At 42.4% G+C, this 21,883-nt stretch overlaps 1 protein-coding gene across 1 annotated transcript in view; it reads left to right on the forward strand.

Annotated features, from left to right (window-relative positions):
• Positions 1 to 340: 340 nt before the first annotated feature.
• The window catches only part of ica1 (islet cell autoantigen 1), an 88,324-nt gene continuing 66,781 nt past the window's right edge, over positions 341 to 21,883 (forward strand). Inside the window, exons 1-6 of the mRNA XM_042332010.1 lie at positions 341 to 611; positions 2,856 to 2,886; positions 7,041 to 7,212; positions 10,248 to 10,320; positions 11,406 to 11,529; positions 12,135 to 12,333. Coding sequence (XP_042187944.1) covers positions 2,870 to 2,886; positions 7,041 to 7,212; positions 10,248 to 10,320; positions 11,406 to 11,529; positions 12,135 to 12,333 — 585 coding nt within the window. The 5' untranslated portion in view covers positions 341 to 611; positions 2,856 to 2,869. The remainder of the gene's footprint in view (positions 612 to 2,855; positions 2,887 to 7,040; positions 7,213 to 10,247; positions 10,321 to 11,405; positions 11,530 to 12,134; positions 12,334 to 21,883) is intronic.

Here is a 21,883-nt window from a genome sequence, read left to right on the forward strand (position 1 = left end):
AGGGCAGGCAGGGCAGGGCTGGCAGGGCAGGGCAGGGCTCAGGGCAGGGCAGGGCTGGCAGGGCAGGGCAGGGCTGGCAGGGCAGGGCAGGGCAGGGCAGGGCAGGGCAGGGCTGGCAGGGCAGGGCAGGGCTGGCAGGGCAGGGCAGGGCTGGCAGGGCAGGGCAGGGCTGGCAGGGCAGGGCAGGGCTGGCAGGGCAGGGCAGGGCTGGCAGGGCAGGGCAGGGCTGGCAGGGCAGGGCAGGGCAGGGCAGAGTGAGTGACAGCTGATGGAACGCTACGTGTTCTCCGGGGATTGTCGACGCGCGCGCACGTCAGAGGGTCACTCACTCACTCACACACACACACAGAGAGAGAGAGAGCGGAGCGGCCACAGCGCCGTCACTGACAGTCACAGCCACAGCCACAGCCACAGCGCCGCCGGAGAGAAGGGTCGCGACAAATTACACATCACTCTCAGCCACGAAAGCAATTGATGTCAATAAAGCACATAGAGCGGGAGAGGGAGAGAGAGAGAGTTGTCCGTCTGTCTGATCACTGCTGGAGATCAGCAACACGCACACAGCGAAGTGCGCGGCGGAGAGTCCCCGCGGGAGGAAGGCGGCGCCAGAGGTCTGTTCTAACAAAATTGGGCATTTTTAAAAACACGAACGTCTTTTTTTTTAAAAAAAAATCGCGTTCTTTGGGATGGACTCTCGTCTCCAGAACCTGTCGCTGGTTTGATATTATATGTCCAACAGCTGGTGCACAGCTGTCACTTTGCACAAGGGAAGCGGGGGGGGGGGGGGGGGGGGGGGGGTATAAATATAAATGCATATATATTATATCAATATAATATATAAATAAGTATAAATGCATATATATATATGTGGCAGTCAGCAGCGGGACAGCCTTTGGGTGTATTGCATTTCATACACAGTTGCCCTTCAGTGTGGGAGAGGTCCTGTTTTTTTTATGCGTTCCCATTGCACGTACTACTCCAACTCTTTTAGGGTTTAACGTATTCAAACAGCAATAAAAATGAAGAGCTATTCACTGGCACATATGACATAGACATTATGCATCTTAATAATCATCATCATCATCACAATAAGGCGCAGGAGTTGAGTCTTCTTTCCTATTTTCGAATTAAAAGGCCTTCGTGAAAATGCCTTATTTTAGTTGAAAAGGAAGAACTCTGCTTTTTTTTAATCGAAATAATCTCATTATGAAAGTCGTGTACACTTCAAATGCTTTGCCAACCAGTTCCTCATATTGCAACAGAACACATTGCTGATCATTTTCAGCAAAGCACTGGCCCTTTTACACATCATTTTTCATAAAAACAATTCGTGTAAAGATTTCTGATATTCTATAATTGTGATGTTCATGTTATGGTTTAATATGATTATTATTGAAATGTGTGTCAGCTGTGCTTCTGTTTTGGTACTTGCATCTAAGGGGAACATGGTTATTATTATTACTATTGTTATGTTAGTTGAGTGAATAAGTCCGAGCGTTCTGTTTTGTTGGCCATTGTCCTCATAATTATTTGAAAATAAACGGGTGAGATTCAAAAACACGGACAAAAGTTTTCAAAATAAATGAGCCCAATTTGTTTTTCTTTCATTCTGCAATTCATAAACGTGGGTAAAATAAGTAAATGTTTCTGGAAAAACAAAATCCATCCTTTAGATGAGACATTAAACTGAGGTTGTGTTGGGCCTGTTCAGATCAATGTTAAACAACAACTTGCATTGATATAGTGCCCCTCATGCAGGTTAGCGTCCCAGAGCGCTTGACAGCAGTGGAGCGCAACGCTGAGGCGGGGGGAGGGGGAGGTGACCGTAGGCACGGTCGAATGGGAAGGTCTTCAGGCGCGACCTGAAGACTTTTGCCATAGCACTTTTCAAAAAGAGAAGGGAGTTTCACCCCGTGTTCTGGACAACAAATCCCCCAAATAAAATTGGTCCTTCACTTCATGGCAGTTTGTGGAACATTGCTATGTGCAAATTGCTGTGTTGGCCCACAAATACCCAGTAAATCCTGTGAAGCACTTTGGGATGACCTCCCAAAATGAAAGATGCTGTAATAAATGAAGGATTGGTGGATATGGCAAGAAAGTGGGATTAATATCAACTAAAAAGGAAAGGCTCGTTGAGCCAAATTGACTTTTTCCAGTTTAAAAATCACTTATGTTCTCAAGACAAAATTACCATTGACTTTGAATCAACTAGAAGGAAGAATTGCATTGCCAGAAAAATAAAAGTACAGTATCCCATTTGAAATGATTAAACTGTACATAACTACAACAAAAACAACAATTTGCATTTGTATATCGTCCCTAATGCAGGGTAGAGTCCCAGAGTACTTGGTTTACATAAGGAAATCCAAAATTATATTGATAAATAGGTCCAAGTGTTTCAGTGTAATGTCTGGATGAATTTGAGAAATTAGATTTTGGTTGTGTATCTCCAGAGAGTCAAATTCAAACTTTGGATTTCAATCCATGGTTTAAAAAGAATGTGGAAGGTCAGAATCAACAACAACATCTTGCACTTTTATAGCGCCCTCCACGCAGCGTAGTGTCTCGGAGCGCTTCAAATCAAAGTTCAAATGTAAATGGTTTACAATGCAGAGAATTTTCTTAGTTTATTTTACACTTCAGTGAAATTGCTTTTACCCTGATTATTGTGCTTTTTGCAAATTTTTTAGCATTGTAGATTGTCATACATATATATTTATGTACAAACTACTCACATACACATATATATGTATACACAAATGGTTTGTTTGCATTTGATTATGTAGTAGAAAACAAATATTCTGAAACATTCAGTCCTTTTAAAATACCTAATACTTTGTTCATCTTTTCAGATTCAAATGAAACCATGGATCATCCAGACTAGTAAGTATTGTTTGATTACACATTTTCTTATATTTTTTTTACGTTTGTATTCCTAAAGACTTATGTCCCATCTCCACAGAGATTGGGTTTCCCTGCCTCTTGAGAGCAGTGGCAAGAAGGCAGTTATGGAGGTGGATTGGATGAGAGAGAAGCATGCAGGCAGGTTGAATGATCTCAGAAACTTGGGAGTGTAATATTGAGGGATATTAGAATGAAGGATGGAGGTCAAAGAGAAAACAGAACAAACAGTCCTTACTTTGAAATAATCCCTTATCACACTGTCATGATATCTCAAAGCACTTCACAGGATTTTTCTGGGAAGTGTGGTGACTGTATTTTGTAGCCAATTTACTTATTGCTGTGTCCCACAAACAGCCATAAAGTAAATGATCTGTGGGGGTTATTTGCCTTGGGACGTTCTCCTGACGTGAAAGGCGCTATACAAATTTAATTTGTTGTTTGCTGAGACACCAGGAGAACTCTCCAAATAATGCCACTGTATCTTTAATATCCACCTGAATAGGCAAATGGACTTTAGTTTAATGTCACATCTGAAGGGTGGAACTTCTGACAATGCAGCACATCCCCAGCATTTTATTTTAGTGTCAGCCTAGACAATCCTAGAATTATAAGCACAGAAAGAGGCCATTCGGCGCATCTTGTCTGTTCGGCCTCTTTGTAAAGAGCTATCCGATTCAATCCCACTCCCTGCTCTCTCCCCATAGCCCTGCAAACTTGTCCTACTCAATCTGAGTCCAAAGTGGGTCTTGAGCCCACAACATTCTGTCTCAGCAGAGTTGTTACCAACTGTGTGGAGTCCTGTAGCTCAGTGGTTAGAGTACTTGCCTCGTAAGCGAGAGACCTGCGTTCGATTCCCGGCAGAGCGAAATGTTGGGCAAGTTTCCTTCCCCCACATGCATCTGTTTACCTAGCAGTAAGTAGGAACCCGTTGTTAGTCGATTGGTGGATTGCTTTTCTGAGGGTAATAATTTCTTCAAAAAAACCATAGTAATATTAGTTACTTCAAGCCATGACTGTTTCTGGGACACTGTTGTGCACAACTGGCTGCAGTGTTTCGCCCACAAAAATATAAGTCAATTCACTTATAGTATATTCTGTGAAGCGCTTTGAGGCGTCTCAAAGATGTGATAAGGCACTATATCAAATGCAAGGATTATTATTATTAACTGTTTGCAACCTCCTTGAAGATTCAACTAGGCATTATTAATAGAAATTGCCAATAAATCAGGTGCATTATGGAAATTGGCACTTGAGCTATATAAACATTGTCACGGAAGAGGGATAAATCTTATCAGGTTCAGGAATCCCCCATCCTATAACAACAACTTGCACTTGTATAGCGCCCTCCACGCAGGTTAGTGTCTCAGACCACTTAACAGTGACGGAGCCCATCCTAGTTAGAGTGTGCGCGTGTCTCTGTGTTATAAATACTGTTAATTGCCGGCAGTCGTCCTGTATTCCATTTCTTTATTACCTATTAAAACCCGTTTCTATGAACGACACCATCCAATATTTGTTATTGGGTCAATTCATTATTATTGGGTCATTGTTTAGTTTCTTTAACAATTGAGAATAAATGAAAAAAATCATAGTTTCTGTCCTGGTACAAGAGAATAAGAAAATAATATTATGGTTATGAGGAAGAAACTGATCAATCACATTGTTTGTCAAAAAAAACAGAAAACGTATTGTACATAGAAAAATTCTGTTCATAATCCAGAAGAACCATAGTTCCTGTTTTATGATATGAATTAATATTGGCCTGTAATGGCCTTCTGCTTCTGTAGGTGTTTATAAACATGGCTCTTATGTTTTCCAAATGGTGGCTGGAACATGCCTGACTCTTGCCTCAAAGCAATCATTGTGAATGACCTCACAACTATCTCTCACACAGTAATTATCCTTAAGAGCATGAGCTTCCTGGTGATTTTGTAATAGTTGAATTTTAGACTTAGTTTGTAATAGATTATAAATAGTGTCCGATTTCTGTATTATTTTAACTACTTTCAGACTTGCAAAGGCAGAAAGACATGAGAGGACAGGTTCAGGGTTATTCAGGGCAATTTTAGGACAGACATGAGGAAGTCTGTTTTTGCAGAGAGTAATTGACAGGTAGAATGGGTTCCAGGAAGGAATGCTCAGGCCATACACTTGACTCATTTAAGACAGTTTGATGATTTTTAACGGCAAGGTGATATCGTGGATGTTCTGGAAGGATAAGATCAAATGAGTCAAAGGACCTTCTTCATCCAAACCTCTATTGTGATCTTGCGAAAGAACACATGCACACAAACATAGGAGGTTTGTAAGTGGGCATTGCAGTAGTTTTAAATGCTAGAAGTGAGAATGCTACCATTCCACTTTGTTGTGACTGACTTGTTCTTTGTCACCTCAACCCAGATTGTAACAAGAGGGAGACCTCGATGTTTTGCCTTTAAGGCCATGACTGTCTCTTCTCTTTGCATTAACTAGTTCTGGGTGTTCTAGCTACAACAAGCTGCATCCTGCGGCACATTCTGGTGAGTTGGTTGCTCTGCATCACGTTGCCCTGCAGCTGGCCACCTTGCCAATTGATAATTGAACTTCTATTATCCATCAGCAGCCCAACACTGTACAGCTTTCAATGCAAACCTTCATTGCTAAAATGGTTTAACTAATGCCAAACCATGTTCACAGAAAATAAATGTATGCATTTTGCAGTAAATGTGCCACACATTACTGACCAGCCTCCTCGTATAGGATAATGCTTCCCTCCTATGATGATGCCATTTGAATTACTGAAATGTGAAGGACATTCATTCATGCAATTGGAAGCATAGAAATCTAGAAATCAAATTTCTGGTTTATTTTCCCTCATTCCTTTGCTTCTCTCCAATTGCTTATTAAATGTTCTTTACAATAATGTATGGGACCAAATAAGTAATATATCTTTTCTACTCTAGACAGCCTTCTTCCATTTACCTCTCTCCCATTTCCTATTCATGGGCATCTGGTCTGTTCCCAGGCATGTGCTAAACGTGCTTTTGAACTTAGGTATGGATTTAGTCATCATCTGTTTTTTATTCCTTGCCAACTTTGCCAGTAACCCATTTGGGCACCATTTTCAGCACCTGAATCTTACGATGGCAAATGGCACAATATGTTGATACACTACACTCATTTTTAGCCCATGGCATTGTACACAAAATGTAAAGTTTACTGTCTGCCACTGTATAGTACAAAAAAGCTGCATTTTCCACTGCTTCTGTACAAATGGTCCCAACTATAATAGAAAGGACAACTTGGATTTATATAGTGCTCTTCACATAAGTTAACTGCTCAGAGCACTTTACAAAGACCGGATGAGATGCTGGGAAGATGGAGGTGACCACAAGCATGGTTAAAGAGATGGATTTTAAGCCCAGACCTGGATAGAGAGAAAGGGATGAGACTGAGGGTAAAGAGGAACTTCCAGGGATGTAGTATTCAAGGTTTAGCCACCAATGGTGATGGGGAGTGGGATGAAGACATGCTGCAAATTTGAGTGAAGATGGGAACCAGATGAGTGGGGTAGGAGACGATTACAGAAATAAGGAAATGCTATGGTGTAACGGGTTGTCTGGGTAAGAACCTTGAAATTAATCTGCTGTGAGTTAAGGAGACAGTGAAGTTTGGCAAGCAGATTATGGAGATGAAGAATAAAAGTCTTTATCAGGGACCGAATGTGAGGGAGAAAAGAGGGCTAGGGTTGGAACCGGGCACCAAGATTGCTCACTGCTTCACTTTTTTAGGCAGTTTGGGTAGATAGAATTTGTAATTTTATATAACTCACAAATAATTACCCTGATAGACTCCTTGTGACGAAAATGTCAGTCTCTCTTGCCAAGCAGTTCTGTGGGTTTTAAGCTCATGCTATAACTTTGAAAACAATACTCCTGTTACAGCCATAATAATGTTCAGTTAGACTGGCTGTTAAAAGCAGAGTCTATAATAGCATTACAAAGGGAATTGGATTTCACAATTGGCAATTCTTCACATGCTGTTTTTTCAGTTCTAGGACTGGATATTAAATCAGTCAGGACATTTCAGTTTCATCCACATTGTGTAATAGACTGCCACTTCACTTGAATAACGCATTGTTTTTATCTTATTAGTGGATATGCTCGAGAACTTTATAGCCGATATGTACGAAACCAGGAAAGTTCAGTTGTGAACAAAATGCAGCAAAAGTACTGGAAGACCAAGCAAACCTTCCTTAAAGTGACTGGGAAGAAAGAAGATGAACATGTTGTTGCATCAGATGCAGACCTGGACTCTAAATTAGAGGTAAGGAATGTTACCAGAGATGTACGGAGAGGTACATGGAATTCAAACCCATACTTTTTGGATGTGCACTGATAGCTCAGGCGGGTAATTGCGTTTGTGGAAAAGATAAAGTATCGCTGTTTAAATAGTGACTTTGATTTTTCTATACCTACCTTTCTCCCACAAAATATACAGTCAATCTACTTTACAATATATTCTGTGAAGCGCTTTCAGACATTTCAACAACACGAAAAGGAGCTATTTCAAATGCAAAGATTAATATTATTATTTCCTCTTCGAACTGTACTTACAGTTACCTCTCTCCTGCCCTTCTAGTGTCTGGCATGAACTGTGTGAAGAGCTTCACGACATTAACTTAATGAAAGACAAGACTGTGTACACATACATATATACGAGTGTTAGTGGTAGACCCTGAGTGATTTCTGCTGTTAACGCGCACCAAGGAAGAGATAATCGTATGAATTTGCTTTTACTCTGTACATTAAACTGAAAATTCCAATAGCTTTTTTATGGACTTGTACCTTCGTCTTTTTAAATATTAAGAGAGTCTCCAGCACAGATTGCTGATTTATCCTATGAGACTAAAAATTATTATTTTGTTCTTAGTGCTCCTTGCCCCTCTATCATCTCTCTATATACGTACCACAATCTCAAAATGTTCTTCTCATTGGCATCTCCCTCTGCTCCTGGTCCCCAACCTCCACTTGCTGGGGTCCTATTTCACAGGTGGCATTTTCACTCTGGTACCTGTCCAAGTTGCCATTGTTCCTGTCTGAGCTTTGCCCATGAGTGTCAACCAACTGCTTGACTGTAGAGAGTCGCACAATCAAGTCTCTGTTGTCCTACCCAGCTTCACACATGCCCACTACTAGAAGAGGGTGCTGAAAAGGGACCTGGATGTAAACCCAGCTGATTTTTAGCTTTACTAACCCTGGGAAGACTAAGGCCAATTTAGCCCTGGCTGAGATCAGCAGTCAGTGTGGACTAGCTTTTGAAACAGCGAAATTTCCTGGTCCATAAACTGTATCCACTACACCATCAGGGCAGCCTTCATTTTTGCTCCAAATGTTTTATGACACATTATTAAATGCCTATTAGAAATTCATACACAAAACATTGCCTGCATTTCTTTTTACATATTTGAAGCAAGCCGATTTTGATTCACCCACGACTTTTTCACTAATTTGATCCCTTGTTATGGATTTGTAACTGATTTGACACCAGCTCTATAGTTTTCCAATTTAACCTTCTTCCTCTTCTTGAACATGGTTTGGCCATTATTTGGTTTTACTGTGTTTGCAAAGATGAGGTGGTTACTTGGGATACTATTGTAGATTTTAAGAACTGTTGAAAACCCACTTCCAAATTGAGTTAATTTAGGAATTTTTCAAAATCCTGCCCCATCTTCAATTTTAAGGCAATGATTCTAGAACCATGAGAGATTTGGGATTTCGAATGTTCTATGGATTTTGTAGTCATAAAGTTACCACTTGATTTCAGATCATTTGTTTCAGAATTTACTTTAATGCTCATTCCTAACCTGGTCTGAATTTGTTCACTGCTGAAGACTGTGTAAACAATGTTGTCATTGCCATTGGCTGTGTTTTTCAGTTATAATCTTCTCTAGTGCTTAAATTTCTATTTGCTGCAAATTTGCCTCTATGCAGTATTGTATTTTGGACTTCAAAAGGTTCAATTGCTTTGTTGCAAAAAAAAACTTTAGGCAATATTGCCACTTTTCATTTACTCGCACATTGTTTGAACAGGCTCAAAGATTGGAAACAGTCAGCAAATTCCAAATCAACCATATTCCCATCAATGGATTGAGCTTTTATTGTGATGGAGTGTATTAATAATTAATGGTATGATTGTAGTGTGGAACAGATGTGGATCTCAAACACTTATAGAATCTTAACTCAGTGGACCATGCCAAAATGTGTTCATTCCTAGATTAGTGGAATAAGAACAAGCTAATGAGCATTTTTGGTAGTTAAATAGAGAAGAAAGTGAATAATACAATTTACTTCATTAATGAGGTTTAATTATTTTCTTAAGCTTTTATTTTTGAATTGCACAGGAATTGCAATGTGCAAAGATCGTAAAGGGATAAACAAGCAAAGACTTTTTCTTTTTTTTTAACTTGCGAGGAAAATGTATATCCAGAGCAGGGATTGCACCATTAAGCATCTTGTACTTTGGGTGGGATTTGGTGTTTACAACTAGTCTGTGTGGAATGATTTGTGCCCTCCAGTGGCTACACCTGGTTTTGCTTTTTCCTTTCACAAATCTGCACATGGAATACTGCACCATGCCTCCTCCTGGATTCTCATCACATCATGATCCAGAATTTTTTAAAATCGTATTTTTTCATGGCAATTCAGCGCATAAATGCCATCATTGATAGTGCTGCATGTACTCTGTCTGGTCTATTGGAGGGACAAAGCTTGCATTTGGTTAACTCTCAGGTCTTATGGACAGCTCCTTTATGGAAACAACCTTGTCAGTCAATTATTTTAAACTAGAGACTGATTATCTCCAGTGGCTAGTTGGGCACAGGTCCTCCTGGACCTCAGAGTGGCTGTGGCTGGTGTTGGGAATGCATGATTAGATGCATCTCAGAGGCTTCTGGTCTATTGGAGGGCGTGCACTGCTCCCCCCACCCCCCTGGCTCGGAGTCGGGCTCTGCCACTTTTAAGCAGTCTGAGACGCTATCCTGCATAGAGGGCGCTATATAAGTGCAGGTTGTTGTTGTTGCTGAGCACCAGTCACAGGGTAGGGCAGGAGACCTCTGCAATGCAAGATGCCATTCTATAGGACGAGTTATCTGATCAATTTTACATTGAAAGTACTTACTCGAATTTCTAGAATGCAATTGTTAAATGTTAAGTGGAGTGACAAGTAATTCGGAATCCCTTATCAACACTTTGCATGGGAAGTGGCCGGGATATTGACAGCGGGGCTGCTTAAGTGGTAGTGACAAGTTAAGCCATGGTTTTGTTATCAGGAGTTGACTATACATTCTTGTTTATTTACAGATATTCCAATCCATTCAGAGAACATGCATGGAACTTCTGAAGGTCATTGATCAGTACCAGAAACGGATTTGTTGTATGTATCTAACATGTTTTATACATCAAACAACATATTTTTAACAATTTGCTGTTCTTTTCTACTTTTCCCTGGCTTCACAATATTGATTATTTCAGGAATCACTTAAAAAAAAGATAGTTTGGGCAAAACTGAACATCTTAATTTATAATAGTCAAGGGAGAGGTGATGGATTTTGGCAAGGACAGGATCATTGTTAGCTATGATGCTTCCTATATTTGGATGAGCTAGGAAGAGCATCCAAAGGACAACCTACTTGGTAGAAAAAAAGTAATTTTGAAGTACAGTGCAGCCACAGTTGCTTTAAGCTTCACATTAGTAGCCAAAGGAAATGTTTGATGCTGCACTTCAAAGCCTGTTTGATGAAGTTTTTTGAATATTTTTATTTTAATATTTTAATATTGTAATATTTTGAACTTGCACAAACAATACAAAAATACATCATCTATGATTTTTTAGCAAGATCACACTCATGGTGTTTGCACTGCCCAGTTCAATCTGCTATATTTCAACACAAACATCGACTTTGTGTAATTAGGGTAATTAAAATTTACAGTGCACGATTTTAATTGTGTGATGTTGATTTCAAAAAGTAATCTTTTTGCTGTTATGGTTGAAATTGTTCCTTTAAATTATTGCCCTTTGTGTACTGACTTGTGTAATGTGCATAATCGCTCTGATAGCTACCCTGCATGGAGGGCACTGTATCAGTGCAAATTGTTTTTGCTGGTGTTGTTATGTGTATGATGAATATGGTAATCCATGCCCAGTTTCATGAATGGTCTGCCTTACAGAAATTATGTTGCAACAGTTAGAAAGGCAGAAACAGAGTGAATGGTATTTCACCAGTTCCCTGCAGAAAGCATACATCTTTCCTCTTGAGTATAGAATTACACGGGTACCAGAAGTGAGATAAGGAGGATTTATTTCCTGCACTCCCAACTGAGGGAAGATGGGCACACTCAACACTTCAGCTCACTCGATTCTGTGACAGACACCTTAAGACAAAATCAACAACTGCAAGGACTAGAGAATTTTTCAGCTCTTTGTCTTGCTTTGAAATTGTAAACTGTGTTCTGTTCCAGTTTTGTCGCAGGAAGAAAATGAGCTGGGAAGGTTTCTCAGGTCCCAGGGATCACAGGATAAAACAAGAGCAGGCAAGATGATGCAAGCTACTGGAAAGGCTCTCTGCTTCTCCTCTCAACAAAGGTATTACAATTTGCTGCTGCTGAACCACTGTGTAATTGTAACTGAAGTGTGCTTTGTGGAGAATGGCTTGACAGTTCAGTGGATTAGTGACTAGTATGAGGGTCTCACTGAATGGAAGGATAAGTAGTTTGCCTGTATGGGCTGGGAGGGGAAGAGGGAATAATAAAATAATAATAATCCTTGCATTTGATATAGCGACTTATCACGTCTTCGACACGTCTAAAAGTGCTACAAAAAGTATACGGTAAAGTGAATTGATTGTATATTTTGTAGGCAAAATGCAGCAGCCAATTGTGCACAGCAGTGAGCCACAAGCAGTCATAGATTGAGTGAACAATTTATTATTATTCTTTTTGAAGGAATTATTACCCCCCAGAAAAGCAATTCGCCAATTGACTAACAACCGGGTTTCTACTTACTGCTAGGTAAACAGAGGTGTGTGGAGTAAGGAACTTGCCCAACGTTTTGCCTTACCGGGAATCAAACTCAGGTCTCTCGCTTGCGAGACGAGTGCTCTAACCACTGAGCTACAGGGATGTTACTGCTTGTCTTTAGAAAATGAAGGCCAAGGCTAAAACCCTTGATCCATGTTTTCTCTTCTGTAGGTTGGCTCTCCGCAGCCCTTTATGTCGGCTGTATCAGGAAGTAGAAACTTTCCGGTATCGTGCCATTTCTGACACCTGGCTGACGGTTAACCGAATGGAACAGTCCCGTACAGAGTACCGGGCAGCACTGCTCTGGATGAAAGATGTTTCTCAGGAATTGGATCCTGATATGTATAAGCACCTTGAAAAGTTCAGGAAGGTAAGAGTGATCGATTGTCACCGCACAATGTGTAGTTCCAGAGCTGGCAAACACTGAAATGTTTAGAGCAAAGTGAGATTCCGAATGTCTGATCCGATCTCCTCAATGATTTTTATTTGCACTTTTTAAATTTTTATTATTTGTGCACCGTTTGCCACAGTTGGTGAAACAATTCCCTGATGGTGCAAAATGTTACTGTTGATTAATGTTTCTGATTTGTTTTGTTGTCATTACCTGATAGTGGTATGTCTGGCAAAGGAAGTAAATCAAATTTACTTTGGTAATTTCAAGCATTTCAATAATGCCTCTAATCCCTCAGTAGTGATGATCAACCAAGTGGATCAATGAAACTTCATTAAATTGTGATTTAGAAAGTTCACTCATCAAAGTGTTAAATAATGAGGGAAAATCAACACAGCACCAAAACAGCTCTGTAGTGCAATGAGATTCAGTCAAAACATAGGGTTGTATTTTTTTTAAAAATCTGACTAACTTTAACACACAATGTATTTTCAGTATAGTACACAAACATTTTTGGAAAAAGGTGGAAAGCGTTTGATATGAGTGGTGCCCTTGTAGTCTGTCTCCCTGTTTATTATTACAGCCTCTTACTTTGGACCATGTGAGTGAAGTGGCTGCCCTGCAGCAAAACCCGCAATTCTTAAGCAAAGAGTGTGCTTGCAATCCAGGGCCCCTTCCCATTCAATCTGCTGACCCAGTGTGAATTGATCTCTGAAACAATTCCTGCCCTATTAGTGTTTGAATGGGAATATCTGGGCTGGATGTTAATCTCCAGCCAAGAAGGGTTACACAGGCAAGTAAATGGGTCAGAATTCTACAGGCTTGGCTTTAATATTACAAATTCTCACTTTTTCTGAAAAATCTGAAATTATTTAGTGTATCTCTGAAATGACTCCGTCTCAAATATTTTGGATATGTGCAAGTTCACTGTAATTTCCTTACTCTTCTCACTTGACTATCGTAGTTCACATATTTCTCGTTTTTTTCTAGTTGTATTCTTAAGATCTTTTACTCATTGGAGGGTAATCCAGAAAATAGTTTGTTTTCCCCTTCACCCTCGCTCTTAAACAAAAAAGCACCCACTATCCACCGTAGGGAGAAGGAGAGCAAAGAGTGGGATCTCTTTGGAGCTGTGTTCACTCCAAGATGACATTATTAAGTTGTTCACTTCCCCTTTCTCTTAAAGCATAAGTTTCAAAATGGATTGTTAAATTATCTCAAACATAATGGTGTGAGGAGACGGCACATATTGGCATCCAGCTTGTTATTGGAGGCTCGTGGCTGAGCTCCATTTCTATATCATGTCTGTGTTTAGGAGTGTGTTTAGGTGTCTCTCTTTGTCTTTCTCTGTGTGTCTCTCTGTGCGTGTGTGTGTGTACATAGTACACAATATAATAGTAGTTGGGATCCATAAAATCCCAGTGATAAGCTGCCGTCCAGTTCGGCAACCGTTGGGTCATCAGGCCTTCACTTCCTGAGTGTTGCATGTGACTCGATGACCCAGAAGGCGACCAATTTTTAACGCAAGAGAAATGGGTCAGTGTTTTGAAGCCGCTTTCTATGAGCATTTTTAAATTTTCCTTACTCCACACGCCTAATAATAATCCCTCCAAAAAACAAAACCAATAATAAATTGGTCATTTTCAATTCACGACTGTTTGTGGGACACTGCTGTGCGCAATTGGCTGCAGCACTTCGCCCACAAATATACAGTCAATTCATTTTACAGTCTATTCTGTGAAGCAATTTGAGATGTCTGGAAGACGTGAAAAGCGAGTTATATCAAATGCAAGGATTATTATTATTTATATTGAGTGAATGTTGGTATCTGCTTCTACAACACTTAAATAAGCATGTTCCAAACGGGGTACCACTGTATATTCTGTACAGTCGTGTGTAGTTTAGCCTTACAGGAGTCCTGTAGTTCAGTGCTTAGAGCACTCGCTTTGCAAGCATGAGACCTGGGTTCGATTCTCAACAGGGTGAAACCTTGGGCAAGTTTCCTTTCTCCACACGCCTGATAATAATCCCTTAAGAAAAAAAACAATAATAAATTGGTCACTTCAATCCACGACTGTTTGTGGGACACTGCTGTGCGCAATTGGCTGCTACATTTCGCCCATAAATATACAGTCAATTCACTTTACAGTTTATTTTGTGAAGCACTTTGAGATGTCTAGAAGACGTGAAAAGCGCTATATCAAATGCAAGGATTATTATTATTAATGGAATATTGGAATCAAATTGGCATTCTTTGGCAGTCTTAATAATCTAGTTCCTGAGTCAAGCAGATCCACAATACTCCAAAGCACAGTTGTACTTGGAGGAACAGGCCAGTCAAAGGGAGGTGAGATTCTTCATACTCAGCTCCAGTTAACCTCACAAGCCAAAGCTGTAAAAGGTAGGGACTCCCAGCTGCAGAAGTAGCGGGAAGTTTGCCAGTGTTTGCAGAATTTTAGTTAGTTAAATTCCCCAAAGCTTGGTTTTTGCCGACCTGCACTTGAACTTCCTTGTGATTAGATAAGCAGATTGCGTCCCTCCACGGAGAGAATGCGGATCCTGTTCAAGAAAATTTGAAACCATACATGTGTGAAACTCAGCAGTTTTAGTTTGTAGACCCTTCAGCATGGTGATGTTTCCATGTTAAACACCCATTTAAAAAAAAACTATGAATACATGCAATTTAAGAATGTTGTTCAAATATCTACATGGAATGGAATTCCAGCAAGATGTACATTTAAGTAAAAATAAAAATTGTTTGCATTCAATCATTTGCAAAAATTGTATTGCAATTTATCAAAGTGACTGTTCTCTTCACTTTAACTGCTGTTAAATATTGTCACATGATGGCGCTGTTCTACCGGGAAAAGTCCTTTTTTCCTACCAGCTAGAAGTTGAATCTTGAATTATGACTACACAGAAAGTGGCTTAACCATGGTACAGAAATCCATCTTTTTTTGTGATCAAATTGAACCACTCTTAATTATAATCAGCCACCATTTTGTATAATAGAGCACTACTGGAAAACGTTTTTGATAAAAGTTTTGAAAGCGAGCAAGGTGAATTTGCTTAATTTATTTTTCACTCAGATGGTTGCTTTCATTATTATGTGGGCCAATAGCTTAATTAGTGGAGTAGAGAAAATCAATAACTTTCATTGTAACAAATCAGAAGAAAGCAAACAGCTAGAAACCTTCAACTTATTTTTCTTTCAAATGCTGACTGACCTGTGTACATTGTCTACTGTTTGCTGACATTATTTCAGATTTACGGCATCCTATTTTGTTTTATCTTTGAAAATATTATCGGAAGTGGAAGGATTGACTTCCTTCTGTTACGTTCCAGGGGTCAAATTCTTCAGTTCATCAAAAAAATCAGAGTTAGAAGTAGGATTGTCAGTCTATTGACCTAATAACTAGAATAATCCTTGCATTTGATATGGTGCCTTATCATGTCTTCAAGACAGAATATACTGTAAAGTGAATTGACTGTATTTTGTGGGGGAAACTATGCACCCAGAACACCATTGGTGCAATCCAGGAAGGGAGTTAGATACTTTTGTTGTTGACATTCAATTAAGACAGAACTGGGAAAGGTTGGGCAACAGTTTCCCTGTTAACCCTCAATGTTATTAATAATACTTTCATTTAAGACTTTTCAAAGCACTTCACAGGATTTTACTTGAAGTGCAATGATTGCATTTTTAGGTGAATATAACAGTCAATTTGCACCAATGCCCTATAAAAAGTCAATGAAATTAATTACCAATTTTGTTTGCGAGAACACTGTGAGAAACTCCCTTTTCTTTTCGAACATTGCTATAGGATCTTTCACCATTAAATCCCTCCATGGTCTTGCCCCACCCTACCTTTGCGACCTTCTCAAATGTTGCATCCCACCCACTCCCTCTGCCCGGCAGCCACCGACCTATTTCACGTCCTGACCCTAACAGCCCTGCCATCAGCATAGGGTTGGGATTCATCATATCTGCTCCCACTTCACCTGGAACTTCATCTCAGAGTCCCTCCATCCATCTCTCATTGGGGAGGGACGTGTGTCCGAGATGTTGGCAGGAAGGTAGTGGCAATGGTTTTGCGTATTTCATCCTGAGCTGTGTTGCCCACCAGGAAACTCGCAGGGAGTTCCTGGTACCTGCCATCCACCTAGTGAGGGCTCAAAACGCACACTTGTCAGATGTCAAATAACCAACTAGTGACTATCGTTTGGGTGGGGGGGGGGGAATGTGAGTAGGGGCTCTTTGGAGCTGAACTGGGTCTAAGGTGACTTGTTGCACAATAAAATCAAGCCCACCTTCTGTCGTGGTCTTGGTTGTCCAGTTCCTGAGCCGGTCGGTTCTGCAGTATTCCGGGGCACTGCTGATGACAGCCCAGTCAGCCTGGTTCATCGACTCCACTTGGAAGGACAGACCAGTCACTGGGGCTCAGCACTCGGCTCCTGTTAACCCTGCAAGCCAAAGCCCTAACAGGTATCGTAGTCCTGGCTGGACATGTAGTGGCAAAGCTTGGCAGTCAGTGCTTTAAAGGCAAGCTATGCGGTTTTGGCGCATAGCGCAAAGCAGTCTGAAACGCTAGCCTGCACGAGGAGGCGGACTATATAAATGCAAATTGTTGTTGTTTTAACTGGTTAGACTCCAGCACTATCCCCAACGAACATTCTGGGCTCGACAAGTCTTGGCTCTTACCAACCTGCGCCTAATAGTCTCTGGATTTAGGTAAGAAGGGCGCATCTCTTCAGGAAGAGAGTGCACATTCGATTCCAATAAATCTTTCTGGAATTTCCATGTGTAGGTGTGATGCATAGAGCTCTGTTTGGTTTTATAGATTTCAGCACGCTGATGGGTTTCCACATTTGTCAGACACCCGGCTTGACTAACAAATAATTCTCTTTGCCACACCTTTGGTCATCTTTCCCCCTACCTGCCTCGGCTTCAACCCCTGGACTATCCAGCACCTTCAGTCATGATACTATATACACTACATGACACTATGTAAATGTAAATTTGTTGTTGTTTAACGTCACCTGAACAGATGAACAAAGAATCCTATAATCTGTGCCAGAAGATGAAATCTGCCAAAGGGGTTCTGCAACATTTCAATTGCTCCAGGTCATGCCAGGCTGGTGGCACTCATCTCTGAGTTAGAAGGTAGTGGATTTAAGCCTCTTGTCAAGACTAGGAATTCATGTAGTCTAAGATGACACTCCAGTGCAGTGCTGCATTGATGGAGGTGCAGTTCTTTGGATGAAAAATTAAACCAAGGTCCCGTCTGTCTGTTCAACTGGACGCTAAAGATCCTGTGGCACTATTCGAAAAGAGAAGGGAGTTTCTCTTGGCATCCTGACCAACATTCTCCCAAATAAAATTAGTCATTCACTCCGTGGTTGTTTGTGGGACATTGTTTGTGCAAATTAACAGTCGCATTTGCCCACAAAACATTATCTCCACTTTACAATTCCTCCTGTTAAGTGCTTTGTCTTCCTGGTGTGCAAGGTGCTATACCTTGGTGGAGTCCTGTAGCTCAGTGGTTAGAGCACTCGCTTTGCAAGCGAGAGACCTGAGTTCAATTCCAGGCAGGGCGAAACCTTGGGCAAGTTTCCTTACTCCACACAGAGCCTAATAATAATCCCTCCAAAACCAAAAACAATAATTAAATTGGTCATTTTCAATCTATGACTGTTTGTGGGACATTGCTGTGCGCAATTGGCTGCCGCGTTCGCCCACAAATATACAGTCAACTCACTTTACAGTATATTCTGTGAAGCGCTTTGGGACGTCCTCCCGACGTGAAAAGCGCTATATCAAATGCAAGGATTATTATTATTATTACCTGATGCATCAATTATTATTATATTGGTCTGCAGAATGTCCGCTGATTAACCAACAAGTCCCTTACAATTCATGACCTCACAGTCGAGAAAATATCGACATCCTCGCCGAAACCTGGGTCATCCCAGGCGACACCTTCCCACTAGTTGAGGCCATACCTCCAGGTTACACCTTTCACCAAACCCCACGGCCTAATCGCCGTGGCGGTGGTGTGGCTCTCATCTCCCGGTCCCACCTCGGCCTTTCCCCTTACTCCTCCGGAACCTTCCCGTCTACCACCCCTCCAGGCTTTCCTTCAAAATCCCCCTTGTTTACCGTCCCCCCCAAGCCTTCCCCCATCTTCCTCTCGAACGTCTCCACCCTCCTATCTTCATCTCCCTCTGCTCTGAACGCCTCCTTATCTTAGACAACTTCAACCTCCACTTCACCCCCTCCCTCAACCTCTCCCTCCTCATCCACTCCCCCACCGCCTTGACCTGGTGATGACCCGGGGCCTCACAGTCTCGGACATCACCATCATCGATAAAGCCATCTCGGACCACTTCATCTCCCTCAAAGACCTCAGTACCCCTTCCCAACCCTCCACCATTACATGCCGTCCATGGAAAAAAAAATTCTCCCTCTCCACTGCCCTGGAGTCATCTGAACTCCTACACCTCTGGCCCTCCCTGACCGATCTCCCCTCCTCACTCTCCTTTCTCCACAACTTCCTCTCCTCCATTCTGGACTCACTTGTCCCCCTCACCTCCCGAACTGCCTCTTGCTCCCGTCAATCCCCCTGGTACACCAACCATCTCCGTTTCCTCAAGACACAAGTGCGAGCTGCCAAACGTGCCTGGACCAAATCCAAACTAACGGTCCATCAGCAGATTTGGCTTCACCATACCAAGACCCACCACTGCGCTCTTGCCTCTGCCAAATCCTCTTTCTACTCCCAAGGTTATCTTGGAGGCAAAGGACAACTCCCGGCTTTTCTTTTCCACCACTAACTGTCTCCTCCGTTCACCTTCCCATACCTCGCCCATCCTCTCCTCAAACTCCAACTGTGAAGAGATGTTGGACTTCCTCAAATCTAAAATCGAGGGAATACGTTCAACCATCTCAGCCCCGTCCACAGCCAAACCCACATTACATCTCCCTCATGACCCGCCTCCCACCCATCCACCCCTATACTCCTTCGACCCTATCTCTCCCTCCTCCCTCACCACGACTGTCCGCAAACTCAAACCCACCAGCTGTTCCCTCGATCCCATCCCCACCTCTCTCCTCGTCTCCCAGTTCCAACTTCTGGCCCCTCTCCTGTCCAATGTCATCAACCTCTCCTTGTCAACTGGTTGAGTTCCCACCGCCCTAAAAACAGCCGTCATCATCCCCATCCTGAAAAAACCTTCCCTGGACCCATCCCTCCTCTCCAGCTACCGCCCCATCTCTAACCTCCCATTCCTCTCCAAGGTCCTGGAACGAATCGTCGCGTCCCAGCTCTGCTCCTTTCTCTCTCGCCATTCCCTCTTTGAACCCCTCCAATCTGGCTTCTGCGCTGCCCACAGCACGGAAACAGCTCTGGTCAAAGTCACTAATGACATTCTGAATATCTGTGATCAAGGCTCCCTCTGCCTCCTTGTCCTCCTCGACCTCTCTGCCGCCTTTGACACTGTCGACCATTCCATCCTCATATACCGCCTCCTCTTTACTTAATCTTCACGGACCTGCCCTTGCCTGGTTTGATCCTATCTCTCTCACCATCTCCACTTCGTTGACTCTAACAGTTTCTCCTCCAGCCCCCACACTGTCACATCTGGCGTCCCCCAGGGCTCTGTCCTTGGCCCTCTCCTCTTTAATATCTACATGCTCCCCCTTGGTGACATCATCCGCAGACATGGGGTCAACTTCCACATGTATACGGATGACACCCAACTCTATCTTTCTGCCTCTGCCCTCAACTCCAGGACCACTGCTGTCCTGACAGACTTCCTGTCGGACATCAAGTCCTGGATGAGGGCAAATTTCCTACAGTTGAATGTGAACAAGACTGAGGCCCTCCTGATTGGCTCGAGCCGGCGCCTCAGCACCTCAGGCTATGGCAGCATCAACCTCCATGGTTGCACACTTCAACTCACCAACTCACCGCCAGTCAGGAACCGAGGTGTCTTGTTCGACCCTCAACTGTCTTTTGTTCCCCACATTCAAGCCATGAGCCGCTCTGCCCTCCCTCACCTCCGTAACATCGCTCGACTCCGCCACTACCTCACCCCTCAGGCCCCTGAAACTCTTGTTCATGCCTTCATCACCTCCAGGCTCGACTATGCAAACTCTCTGCTTGTCGGCCTTCCCAACTCCTCCCTCCACAGACTGCAGATAATCCAGAACTCTGCAGCCCGTGTCCTCTCCCGCACCAAACTCCATGACCCCATCTCCCCCACTCTCGCCCGACTCCATTGGGTCCCTATCCTTCAAAGAATCCGGTTCAAGATCCTGGTCCTCACATACAAAGCCCTCCATGGCCTCGCCCCACCCTCCCAATGCGACCTCCTAACCCCCTACCAACCCGCCCGTTCCCTCCACTCAGCTGGCTTCGGCCTGCTCCTTGTCCCCCATCCAACCCACCCTACCATTGGTGGGAGAGCCTTCAGCCACTCTGCCCCCAACCTCCGGAACTCCATCCCCCAGTCACTCCGCCTCACCCCCTCCTTAGCCTCCGTCAAGTCCCGCCTCAAGATCCTCCTCTTCAACCATGCCTTCGGCCAACCCCCTTCCCCTCCCCTCACCTCCCCCCAACCCCAGCTCGGGTCTGAAATGCTGTACCCTGTACACCTTGGGACGTCTTCCCAACGTGAAAGGCGCTATACAAATGTAATGTTGTTGTTATAATTCGACTCTTTAAAAATTTGACCTATTCTGGATTTATCCAGCAGATGGCAGCAATAATCTGCCTGAATGAATGAAGCAACCTTGAACAATGCAATAGATTTGCAGTGTACCATGATCTAGGCTACAATTTTGTTTTGAAGGAATGAAGAACTGGCTGATATTTCAACCAAGCTTTACATTTGAAGCCCTGAGGTTGCCTGCCACTTCATGAATTTTGATTTGTCGGAGATACTGTCCGTCTTTCTGATGAGGTTAAAACTGTGGCCATGCCTGTCTGTTCAGGTCGACATTAAAAATCCCACCATTCAAAAGAGGAGGAAGGTTTTCCTGGTCAACAATCCATCAGATTAATGGGACGTTATCTAGATTTGCCTATGAAAAATTGTCTCTACTCTCGACGGTAATTACTTGTGAAGTTCTTTAAGATGTTTTGACATAAGTTGGCAAACCTGTTATTTGTTTTTCTTTCACTCTGTTTGCCATGCATTGTGCTTCCCAATAATACAAACCACTAGATGCTTCAGAATTCTTTGTTATGGAGTCTGCTTTTGGTGTGAGCGAGAGAGGGGTGGGGGGGGGGGAAGTAGTATTCAAGGAATAATAATAATCCTTGCATTTGATATTGCACCTGATCATGTCATTGAAACATCACAAAGCACTTCACAGAATATATTATAAAGTGAATTGACTGTATATTTTGTGGGCAAAAAACAAAAAATGGAGCATTCAGAAAGAAGTGAAAAATGTACTCCTCACTTTGCTTTTACCCACATAGTAGCATATAAAGCATGTGTCCAAGCAGTTCTCCTTCGTAGT

Source organism: Callorhinchus milii, unplaced genomic scaffold, assembly GCF_018977255.1.
Source record: "Callorhinchus milii isolate IMCB2004 unplaced genomic scaffold, IMCB_Cmil_1.0 Scaffold2, whole genome shotgun sequence".
Classification (NCBI taxonomy): domain Eukaryota; kingdom Metazoa; phylum Chordata; class Chondrichthyes; order Chimaeriformes; family Callorhinchidae; genus Callorhinchus; species Callorhinchus milii.